This window comes from Puma concolor, chromosome B2 (assembly GCF_028749965.1).
Source record: "Puma concolor isolate L17-30 chromosome B2, mPumCon1.1.hap2, whole genome shotgun sequence".
Taxonomy (NCBI): Eukaryota; Metazoa; Chordata; class Mammalia; order Carnivora; family Felidae; genus Puma; species Puma concolor.
The window spans coordinates 112,814,878-112,827,096 of NC_141671.1; the positions used below are offsets into that span (position 1 = coordinate 112,814,878).

General features: G+C 31.5%; 1 protein-coding gene and 1 long non-coding RNA gene across 30 annotated transcripts in view; one reads left to right on the top strand and one right to left on the bottom strand.

Moving 5' to 3' along the window:
* The window catches only part of TRDN (triadin), a 400,175-nt gene that overhangs the window by 26,230 nt on the left and 361,726 nt on the right, over positions 1-12,219 (bottom strand). For 20 of the 28 annotated variants that reach the window (XM_086707737.1, XM_086707736.1, XM_086707734.1 and 17 more), the window contains 7 exons: positions 11,597-11,641; positions 9,529-9,549; positions 7,768-7,794; positions 6,965-7,003; positions 6,557-6,592; positions 5,742-5,786; positions 2,876-2,899 (listed from right to left, as the gene is read on the bottom strand). In XM_086707737.1, the coding sequence (XP_086563863.1) occupies positions 2,876-2,899; positions 5,742-5,786; positions 6,557-6,592; positions 6,965-7,003; positions 7,768-7,794; positions 9,529-9,549; positions 11,597-11,641 (237 nt within the window). The remainder of the gene's footprint in view (positions 1-2,875; positions 2,900-5,741; positions 5,787-6,556; positions 6,593-6,964; positions 7,004-7,767; positions 7,795-9,528; positions 9,550-11,596; positions 11,642-12,219) is intronic. The other 8 variants (XM_086707729.1, XM_086707720.1, XM_086707742.1 and 5 more) reach the window with 5 other exon arrangements.
* The window catches only part of LOC147581186 (uncharacterized), a 68,886-nt gene continuing 68,452 nt past the window's right edge, over positions 11,786-12,219 (top strand). For both annotated transcript variants that reach the window (XR_015251515.1, XR_015251513.1), the window contains exon 1: positions 11,786-11,930. This is a non-coding gene — a long non-coding RNA (uncharacterized LOC147581186). The remainder of the gene's footprint in view (positions 11,931-12,219) is intronic.

The window sequence follows — 12,219 nt, forward strand, 5'->3', positions numbered from 1 at the left end:
CACCCAGAAGACAAGACATGCAGGCACCAGCGTGGAGTTAGAGAATGTGCGTGCAAGTCTGGGCTCAAAGCAAAAGCTATTTGTGAACCTCCCTTATGAAAGACAAAGAAAAGACTGAAAGATAAATAAGAAGTCTGACCAAAAATAAATACACATGGACATAATGCTGAAAATGGGTTGAGAAAAAGAACAATGAATCTTCAGTTTAAATTATCTTCAGTATGTTTTATTAGATAAATACCTGAAGTTTTTGATGATTGCCTCCAAAAGAGCCTGATAAAAATATGTTCTATAGAGAATATAACATTCATATGCATAGCAACCAATTTATTAAAATGTATCATCTCATGATGTCATTGGACATTTATCTCATGTGATCCATAAGAAAAAGTAGACATTTTTTCATCACACTGTCTGTTTTCAGTTACTATTCTTATTTCTCATTTACTTATTTACACTTACTTCTTCCCAACAATTCCCTCGTTTTTACTCCCTTATATAAAGTAAACCACAGTTTTCTGTGGCAGTAGGTCCAAAGTCCTTTGGCCTGCAGGATCTCTACCTCATATTTTAACCCTACGTGTCCTTACCTCCACTGCTTTCTGACACTAGCCCTTAACTTCAGCTAACTTGTCTTTTAATTGCCCTTATACCAAGTTTTCTTGGTTGCTGACTTTGATATATATTGGTTTCTGCCCCTGGTTCCTGGCATAGAGTTTCTAAATCCCTTAGAATCTAGTAGGTGATAGATTTGCCAATGAGGCAAATGCTTGGTGGGCTCCTGGATGGGGGCTGGTCACCAAAAATACCAAGCCACGATTAGAAGCCTGAAACTTTCAGCCCCACTCCCCATTCTCCAGGAAGGGGAAGGGGACTGGAGATGGAGTTTACGATCAATCATGCCTATGTATAAAGCCTCCATTAAAAATTCTCTCAAGTATGGGATTCAAGTATACGGTTCAAGTAAACCCATCTACATACAAGGAAAGTGGCTCAAGTAAACCCATCTACATACAAGGAAAGTGGCTTACCCCAACTCCACAGGGGCAGAAGTTTCTGTGCTTGGGACCCTTTCAGACTTTGCCCTATGTATTTCTTCATCTGGCTGTTCATCTGTATCCTTTATCATATCCTTTATTATATAATAAACTAGTAAATGTAATTGTTTCTCTGAGTTCTGTTAGATGTTCTAGCAAATAATTGAATTCAAGGGAGGAAGACATGAGAACCTCTGATTTGTAGCCATGTTGGATAGAAACTATGAATAACCTGGGGACCTACTACCTAACAATTGGCAACAGAAATGGGGAGGAGTCTTGTGAGACTAAGCCGTTAACCTATGGGGACTGTGCTAAGCCCAGTTAGTGTCAGAAGTGACTGAAATTGTATGACACCAAGCTGGCATCACAGAGAATTTCTTGGTGTGGAAACAAAACAAAACAAAACAAAGAAAACAAAACAAAACAAAACACCCATATATCTAGTGTAGGAAGTGCCGGGAGCGTGGTACTTCTGTAAGAGTGCAGAAGAAACACAGGGGAAGTTTTTTCCTTTGCATTTACTTCAGTCTTTTTCCAGTTATTCAAACCTAACTATTCTTCAAATTATGAATTTTGTAATCACTTCCTTCATGAAGTCTGCCCTGACTACCTTTGGGTATGAGGAAAGAGTGTGGAGTGGAATGGTTTCAGAAGGCTTTCTTGAGTATCAGCTGGAAGCTTTGCCCTTGCATCAGTGACACAATTCTGCACCCTTGTTATTCTTCTTTTTTTAAATCCCTGAAGTAAGTCCATGCGGAGTTCTATTATTCGCTGTCAAAGAGGTTCAAATGAGAGATGCGGCAAGTACCACATTTGATGATTGTTTTATACTGTCCTCAGTACTCATGATGTAGTGTGTACAGCAGAAATGCTCAAGAAATATTAAGATCTGCTCTGTCCAATGTAGTTGCCACTAACCACATGGGGCTTTGGGGTACTGAAATGTGACTAGTATGGACTGAAATGTGCTAAGTGTAAAACATAGACACACACCACAAGATTTCAAAAAACAGTGTAAACTATCAATGTGTTCTATACTGATACATAATGAAATAATATTTAAATAGATAAATATTTAAATAAACATTAAAATTATTTTAACATGTTTCTTTTTATCCTTTTAATGTATTTACCAGAAAATTTAAAATTACATGTGTTGTTCACATGAAATTGCACTAGACAGCATCAATTTAAAATGACTTTTTTAAAAATCAGAAAACATGGGAGGGAAAATTCCTATTTCTCAGAATTTTTAGGAACTTACAGGAAAATTTAAAGTTGTATTGTATATATTTAGAATGCCTTTGGGTACCTAGAAATTGATATTTTAGAGAGTGTTTTCTGAGAACTTCTGTTTATGATATATGATATATGATATATGAGCTTAGATCCATTCTTAGCTATGTTATTCTTCTCAGACATATAATTATATTTAAGTTAACAACCATTAGAAAATACCAGAAAATAAAACATTATTGCTCAATCATATGTACTCTACACCAAATCTTTAGTGATTGAAAGTTGAAGGCAGAAACAGGATTATTTTATTTCATTTTGCTTCAATCACTGAAAAAAATTAATGTATTTGAATGCAAGTCTCTTTAATCTTCAGGCTTGAGAACACGATCAATTATTTCTGTTACAAGTTATTTCAAATAACATATTTTTTTAAATTTCAACATAACTAAGTTTAAAAGTTAAATTTCTGTCAGAGGGTTTAGTATGAAATGACTCAGTCTCTGAACACATTAAAAGTATAAATATTTTATGAGTTTCAGCTGGAAATTTATACTGCATGCCAAAGAGAATTTATCACCAATACAAGCAGTACTTACTTGATACTCTTGCAGGTTTTTCTGCTAAAAAAAAAAAAAAAAAAGGAAGAAAAAAAGTTTTGTTTAACTCAGATAAAATGCAAAGAAATTATACACTGATGGACTACATGAAAGTATCTCACATCTTTTGACTTTCTTATTGCTTAATGTAATGTAAGAATATAACTATTTTCTGAGAACATGGGTCTTTGAGTGTATTAATTGTTTTTATGTGAAATATAATAAAAGCTCTTAATTATTATAGATGTTACAACATGTTTACATTTTAAACGCTTACTAAAATCAGCAGGATTCTTGTTAAATTAAGTGTTTTGGTTCAATTTTAATTATAACTAAGTTGAATAAAATTACTTTGTATGATGTAATTAATGTAAATATTTGTTTAAAGTTTCCAAATTCCATAAAATGTATCATTAAGAATTATTTTCCTTTCAAAGGTAATAATGATGAATAACTAAACCTTAAAAAGCAACATGCAAAATCAGTTTAATTTTTCATAACCATTTGTCTAGTTTCAATGAGAGACTATAATTCTTCAAAGTAGTATCTTTTTACATTAAAGTGAATGTATGTAGGACAAAAATATAAAGTGAGATGATTGTCCCAAATACCAAATACTGTAACAGATATTCTAACTTCTTGGAAAGAAAAAAAAGATTGGTAACATCTACATTGTACTAACGTTAGTCTATTTTTTTTTTTTTTTCTTAGTATAGTGGACACATAATCTTACAAGTTTCAGGTGTATAACTTGCTGATTTGACAAGTTTATAATTATGCTGTGTTCATCACAAGTATAGCTACCATCCCAACATTAGTCTAATTTAAAGAGCCAGACTTGAAAACATAAATTTTTAAAGGAATCTGCATTATATGATTTACTTTGAGACTTGCAGAATTTTTAGTATAAACCTAGGGATTATAAATTTACAGAAAGTGGTTAATGCCAATAGAAAGGTTTTTAGAAAAATTTTTTTCATTTGAGATACTTATGGTTTTAGTTATATTACAGCTGCATACCTCATGTATTCAAAACACAAAATAATTTAGAAAAAATACTTCAGTAAGGCTCATGTGTTACTATTTTTCCTTTAAAAATACTATCACTGACTAAAAGAGAGGAACTTAAAAAGGAGTACAGTAAACATTTACTGAAATACAATGAATTATCTGTTGGATGAAGGAATGAATAAGAATCAACAGGCTCCAGGTTAGTCTTGTGCTTTCATATATAATAATTTGTCCCTACTGTGTTTTCATAATATAAAGATCTTGGAAATGATGGACTCACACAGTGGGGTAAGAAGGGAGTTACCACTCTCTTGGAAACATTTTTTCCTCTAGGGATACATTTTTTCTTTGGGCTGCCCTGATTCCTGTATATGCCACAGTGTGATAGGGTAGGGAAGTGGGATCGAATGGATTTAACCATTAAGTCTTTGGCATCATATTTACTTTGAGCCAGATCCTGTCTCTACCAGGTAAACACTCTGAGATGTTAGATGTTCCTTTATCACATTTACCTTATCTTTAAATTGGGCATATTTGGGCCTGTTCTAAGGATTAAATGAACTAATAGGATTCGTTAGGAAAGGATGTACCAGTGGGTTTTTTAAATAACATATCTTCTCATTCTTCTGGCTAATTATCCTAAAAAATGCTAGGCAATATTTTAAAAGTTAAGAAAGTTGAGATATAAAATTTATGGCCCTTTATGCTTCTACAGATTTGGTTTGTTCTTAATCTAAATTTTACCATCTAGTATGACTGATAATTATATGTCTAAATTACTAATGACTATATGTCTAAATTTTATATGTAGCTATGTCCTTTCAGTACATCATTTCAGGCGTACATAATACACTAAGCAGAAAGAAGGAACCAGTAAAAAACAAGACTCATTTCCTCTCTCCACACACTGGAGATGTATATATTTGCTATGAATGAAAATAATTGTTCAGTTATGGCATGTTTACTTAGCACCTTAAAATTTAAAATATTTAAATACCATTACCTTTTGAGTTAATTAGATTTTTTAATTATATTTTTTATTTATTTTTATTTTTTTAAATTCTTTTTCTTTTAATGTTTATTTTTGAGAGAGAGAGAGAAAAAGAACACGAGTAGGGGAGGAGCAGAGAGAGAGGGAGACACAGGATCTGATGCAGGCTCCAGGCTCTGAGCTGTCAGCACAGAGCCTGACGTGGGACTTGAACTCCCCAGCCGCGAGATCATGACCTGAGCCGATGTCGGACACTCAACCAACTGAGCCACCCAGGTACCCCGAGTTAATTAGATTTTTAAAAATTATATCACTCAGATTGCATAATTCAGTTATAACATCCATTTGTAGTTTTTTGATGATCAAATCACCAAAACATGTCGTTCTTATTTTAGGTAAAAGACATCTCCGTTCCATGTGCATGCTGGCATTTTCCCTCCACCATCCACTTCTTGAATTAATTTAAAGAGCCAAGTTTAGGTAATAAAAAGGTATTTATCATTTTGGCTGTATTTATGTAATACATAAAATAATTCTTACTCTATTTTTACCACTATATCATTTTTGACCTTATGCATGTTACTAAAGTCTTTTGTAATAGAGAAATATATCTTCTGGTATGTACTAGAATATTCTATTGAATGTTTATGTTGTTAATAGTTTCGATTTCTTTACGTTGGCTAGTTTTACACTGAAATGTAAACTCCCTGCTAGATTCCCCACCTCTCCACTTCTGCTAATAGCAGAAGTGTATAGCTGCTAGACTTCTTTGCTTTAAAAAATTTAGTGTTAAGTGCAAACATAATTTAGGCACCTCCATACTAACTTAGCAATTGAATATTTACAAAGTTGATTCAAGATTACCTTTTGTCACATTGTGTGATTGAAGACTTTCTTTTCTTGTTGAGACTGTTGATAAGGAAAATGTAAATTAAACTACGAATTTTTAAAGGGAATTTTCATAAAAATTTTGGCTCACTTCAACCAAGCTTTGGGAAAATGGGAATATTTAAATGTTGTAAATATTTTCTCAGGATGATTTAAAAATTTTTTCTCTTCTAACATCTAACAAAAATAAACGTCACCGGTAGAGATTGTTTTGTTTGCATAAACAGGGATATAACATGATTGCACTGATTACAGTATTTAAACTAACTAGAATCTGTGAACAATTGGTCATCCTGAGTAACTGAAATTGAGGATAAACTAAAAAACAAAAGAAAACATCTGTCTTCTTTCATAATTAACAATCTTTTCGATATGTCTAAGAATGCTTTCTTCTTGATCCAATAGAATATTTCTCTGGTAATTAAGGTCTTTGCAAGTTTTTTCAGATACCTGCATTGAAAATCAGTGATTATCATATTATCTTTTATCGTTTACAAATAAATACACCCAATGTTAAGAAAAATAGCAACTTTGTGATGCAGCTTCTAGACTTGTTGCTCACCGATGGTGCAACACATATTTGTTGGGACTGGCCTGCCATCCACTGTTCCTTTGCCATGGCCGTTACCACATATCCACTGATTATTTTCCACATTTCTTTTTTAAATGACCTTAGCTCTCATCATGTACACAAATAAAAGTTTTATTTTAAAGTGATATAAATAATCCTCAACTCAAATACTTTTGCTTCAGGGCTTTGCATTTCACTTTTCAATCTTATAAAAAATTACCTTTTTCTTCTTTAAGATGTTTCATTTCTGTTTTTTCTGTAGAAAAAAATGAAGGTAATTTTGAATCATATATCACATTTATTCATAGGTCTTCCTAAGGTTTGGAATTAAATTTTGTGTAGTTAATATTCACACTTCAGGTATTATATGAAAAGAATTCTATGGTATTAATTTAGAAATAGCAGAACCTAAATTTCTCTCTTTTTGCATATGTAATAATAAGTGATATCTACACCTCTTGCATGGAAAATCCTATAGTGAATTGTAATTCTGATATATGCTTTAAAATCGCTGCCCACATTTTCATGAATTGCTTTTAAGTGGCATAATTTATATAATTCTGTGTTTTTTTTATTTCTGTGCTTTTATTATTAATTTGGTGCATATGTCTTTAAATGTCATCTTTACCTTTACTTTCTTTTTCAGGTTTTTCAATTTTCTTCTTCCCTAGGAGGGAAAATATAATAACAAGAAATTATCAGTTTAAAAAACATGAGTTTCTTACTCAATCTTGAAGTAAACAGTTGGAGATAGGACTTAATCCCATAAGTGTAGGGGGTTAGGGCTCTGCTTTTGCAAGATGTGAAGCAAGAGGGTACCTCCCATGTGTGAGAACATAGGTATTTTTGTTATGCTTATTTAGCTTGTATTCAGTCACCTGTATGGCAGAGCCCCTTCCCTTTTTCTTTTTGTCTTTTTTTTAAATGTACTTTGAAGTAGAGTTAAAGCAAGCCATTCATTATTAAATGTTAACTAGTAACAACAGGAAAAAACATCTGAATTTTCAACTGTTTTCTTAAGGAAATGAGTATTTGACTGGTGCTATGGGTGCTCAATAAATAAAACAATGGATTGAAAACAATGAGAGTCACAAAATATCTCCAAACCAAAAGTGGACACAGGCTTTTCAAAACACTTTTGGTTGATGATTTTCTTCAACTATATTTATCAGACAAGAGTGAGAAGAAAATCAATATGTAATGAGTGACAAGTAATTATGTAGTGGGAATGTTGCATATGTTTCTTATTTAATACTTAACTGTTGTAAGCCTTTTGGGAAGCCATTTTGCCTGTTTTATAGGTGAGGAAACCAGGAAGCTGAACTGGGTAAGGGATTTTCCTAAATGTTACACAGCTAGATAAAGATAAATTTACATACAGATCTGTTTCAACTGATCTATATTACCTCCTTTGGGAAAGTAAATATTTACCTGATTCTACGATTTCTGATGTTTCTTCTTTAGAAAAAAAGAAGAATACATAGAAAAAGAAAGGGAAAGAATAATTTTATATTTCAGTAGCATACAACTGAGCTTTACCTCCAGGTATATCCTATTAAATTCCACCGGTAATGACAATAAACACATATACTTAAAATGGCAAAGAAACACACTGGTAACTAATATCTCTGAAAACTATAACTAGAAATCTATTTTGAAATTAGAACTACTCTACAGATGAATCTAAAACAGTCTAATTCTATATAGTAGAATGAATCACTTTGAAGTCCTTTGCTTAGTTTTCTTAATTACAAATTATACAGCTCTGTTTCACAAACTTTTAACTTGATCTTCATACATACGTGCATGCATTTATTCACTGAATATTTATAAAGCCACTACACATATAAGAAGTTATACTAAATGTAATAGGTGGGGTCGTGGGATGAGACTGAAAAACATCTCAGAAATAAATTCAGCTCATGGTGACTATTGTCAGAGTAGTGAGACAAGAAACAAAATGCTACTTGACTTTATGATAATATAGAACCAGACTTTCTTTTTGTTCTTTCAGCTATTTCATAGACCAATAATATTTTAAAATATAACATGGCAGGTTTTTAAAATGTATATTTCCTCACAATTCATTTAAAGTGATAACATTTTCTATAAACCTGATACATTTGATTTTGTCTTCCATAACTTTTCTGGAAGCTATATTAAAAATTCAAGAAAAATTGATTAACATATTTTATAATAATGAAGATGAAAGATGAATAATGAGTCATAAACAAAACAGTATTTACAAGGGATTATGGTGATATATTAGCATTCTAGTTTTGACTTTCAACTGTTAAATTTTACAATACTCTTTATATCCATAGAAATAATAAAAACTAGATGTGCTAAAGATTTTCTCCAACTCAAAGGCAACATTTAATATTTTAACATAAAATTCATTTATAAGAAAATTGTTGCTGCATTTGTAAGGAATCTGTCATGATACTTTTAAGGAACCAAGCTATTCCTTGGCATTTCAAAACTTTAGATATAGCTGCTAGATTGAAATGCACAGATTTTTACTCCAGGTTAAAGTCTGGGTCATGATTTAATACATAATGATTTCATTTTTATGAAATTACACAAAACATAAATTTTCAAAACTGTATTAACTGTTATATTCGTATTATTTCTTGGAATGTCAAAATAAAACAGTGATTCTGAAACTAAAAACAATTCACCTTCAGGCTTTCAAAAAGTAAGATAATCAAAGGCTCATGTACTTAAAATTAAATAATTGGAGACAGGTATTATGTGTTCTAAATTTTCCGAACTCAGAAGCAACTATTAGAGGGATCTCCATACTGTGTTTACTCAATACATCCTCAGAAACAAAAGGAAGTACATAAAAGAAAGACCCAACCACTATTTTCCACACAGGCATTATTATGGTAAATGTATTAATTACACAGGCATGACAACAGAAAACATTGTAGGCATTCTCTCACATATCCTGGTATAGTGTGCTAATAGGTGCCCAATAAAGACATGTTCAAGGATAAATGAACACAACATACACATTATTCTTTGTCAATCAGAATCTTTGTCAATCACCAGATTTACATAGGTGATCGCATAATGACTATCGCCTTAATAAACATACCATCCTTTCTCTGCTGCATATAAACTCCAAGGGTTATAAAATTAAAATAATTAAATAGCAAATTTTTAATTTTAACATTCTACACTTACTTGTAGTTGGTTTGGGTTTGTCTAAAAAGTAAAGAAGAAAAGAAAACCAGTGGTCAATTTCCACCCATAGGTAAAATATCAGTCATTTATATTCTTATGTCTGTCTGAGTTAAAATAGGAATAGGCTAAACTTATATTAAAATAAGCAATAGAAAATGCCTTTTGAGGAATTTTAAAGTTATATTCCTAATGAATTCTCTGTAGAAGAGATTGTACAGCTTTCAAATATAGACTCCTCTTGGTCTCTCTTTATCCCTATAAAACCTCATGTTTGATTTGATGCAATATGAATGCTCACAAAAATTTGAATGCCTTACTATTTCTAAATAGCATAAAATGCATATTACACCATCATCTTTGCAGAATACATGTTAACTTTAATTCATATTAACTATCTAAGTCCCCCAATACAGCATTTTAAATGAAGAAACTGATTTTATAAAATCTCAGGGGGAATAAATGAGTGATAGATGAAAACCACAAAACTATACCATCCAAATACATGACCTCTTTCTCCAGTATTCCTTGTCTTCTGAAACTGTTAACTAAAAACATTACGCAGTCATACACCTAAAGATCGATTTATTTATAAAAAAATTTACAGCATGTGGTCATGACTGTGAACAATTCAAATCACTCAAAATTGGGTCAACTAATTCTAATTCATTAACTGTGGGAATATAAATTGATACAACTTATATCAGAGAACAATTAGAATTATCTATAAAAATTACATTGTATATACCATTTCACTAAAACACTTTAAGAAATTTTACTCCAAAGGTAAAGTAACAAAACTAGACTGGTATATATATATGTATATATATATATATATATATATATATATATATATATATATATAATTTTGTATCATTATAGAAATCTTGTTAGACAACCTAAACATACCAAACAGAGATTAGTTAACCATACAACTATCTAATAGAATACTATTATTTTCAAAATACATTCAAATTTTCAAATTTGAAATGTAAAATTCATTTCAAATTTAAAATTTCAAAATTTGAATTAATTTTTACATTTCAAATTCAAATTTTCAAAATACATTCTTAAATAGAAAAATCTGGGACATGGTAACTTATAGAGTATGTCATAATTTGTGTAAAAAAATAAAAGTGGGGATATATATTTATTTTATGTAAGCATGTATAAGCATATATATGTATATTATGTGTATATGCTATGTATGTATGTTGCTAGAAGGAGACAATAAGAAATAACAGTCATTACCTATTGGATATTTTGGAATAGGAACTGGTAGAATAGGGAAAAAGAGAGGAGAAGGAGGTATATTTTCACAATTAGTCTCCTATAGTGTATGCCTTCGTGTTTGAACCATGCCAACTATTATAGTTTTAAAATTTGAGTAGTATTTTTTTAAATATTAAGCTAGCAATTATATATTTTATATTTAAGAAAATATATTAAGCTGAAATTCATGGTTAGTTTTCAGTAAAATGTAATTTGTGCAATTTGGCAAGTTATTTTACAATACTATCAGCAGTGAATTGACTTAATCAGTATGACACATGACATTGATATTGACAACAGTGAAAGGTGCTTGTGAATCATGAAATCAAATACTATTTTGTTAATAGTGCTGTATTATAACCATAAGAGACTCTTAACTATAGAGAACAAGCTGAGGGCTACTGGAGGGGAGGTGGACAGGGAGTGGACTAAATGAGTGATGGGTATTAAGGAGGGCATTTCTTGGGATGAGCATTGGATGTTATATGTAAGTGATGAATCACCAAATTCTAATCCTGAAACCAATATTACACTATATGTTACACAACTAGAATTTAAAAAAAAAACGTGAAACCAAATATACTGCTGTATTATAACAGTATGTTTGGCAATCCTATACATACTGGTTATAATACTCAGCAAAATGTATGATTGTCAGCTTATCTATATCAGATAAACTAGATTTTGCTGCAAAACCACAAGACTAAAAATCACCAGGACAAAATGAAAACAGTTGTAGGCTTTGTTTTAATTTTTAAATTTAATACAAAGAGGCAATTAAGACAGAATGTAAAAACACCTGTTTTTATAGATGGAGATTCTTTTTCTTGATGTTCAGCTTTTTCTAGAAAAAGAAATTAAAAATTAATTGGCAATCTGTGGATTGTTTGTGTAGCAAGCATTTCTTATTTATGTGTTTACAAGTGGGAAGCATGCCCTCAAAGTCATTTGCACGCTGGAACTCAGAAAGCATATTGCCATAGAAACGCATTATAAACACAGTCAGGTTCATTCTCAGGGCAACCTGTAAGATACAAAGGTACTAGCCCTCTTGAGGCCACGTGGTATAGGAAGAAGAGGCTAGACTACGACAAAAGGAGAATAAAAAGAGGATTTTTCTTTCTCTGCTAAAGGTAGAGTCATTCCTTAGGGATACTTTAAAGCAGATGACATTTCTCTTTGGCATTTTACAAGCTCCCCTTTGTACCTCTCTGACTCCTTCTAGTTCCTTTCTTGCCAGATCAGAAGTAATTTGTGCTGGACATTATTTTATTGTTGAAAATTGTACCTAGACCCACCCTATGCCAGAAAGTACCACATTTTGTATTTTTGTTTTCCTGGACTTCTTTCTCTTTCCAGGTCCAGTTAGAACTCTCACAGATGAATCTGTTAATTCGAGGACATGACAAATGGAATCAAATG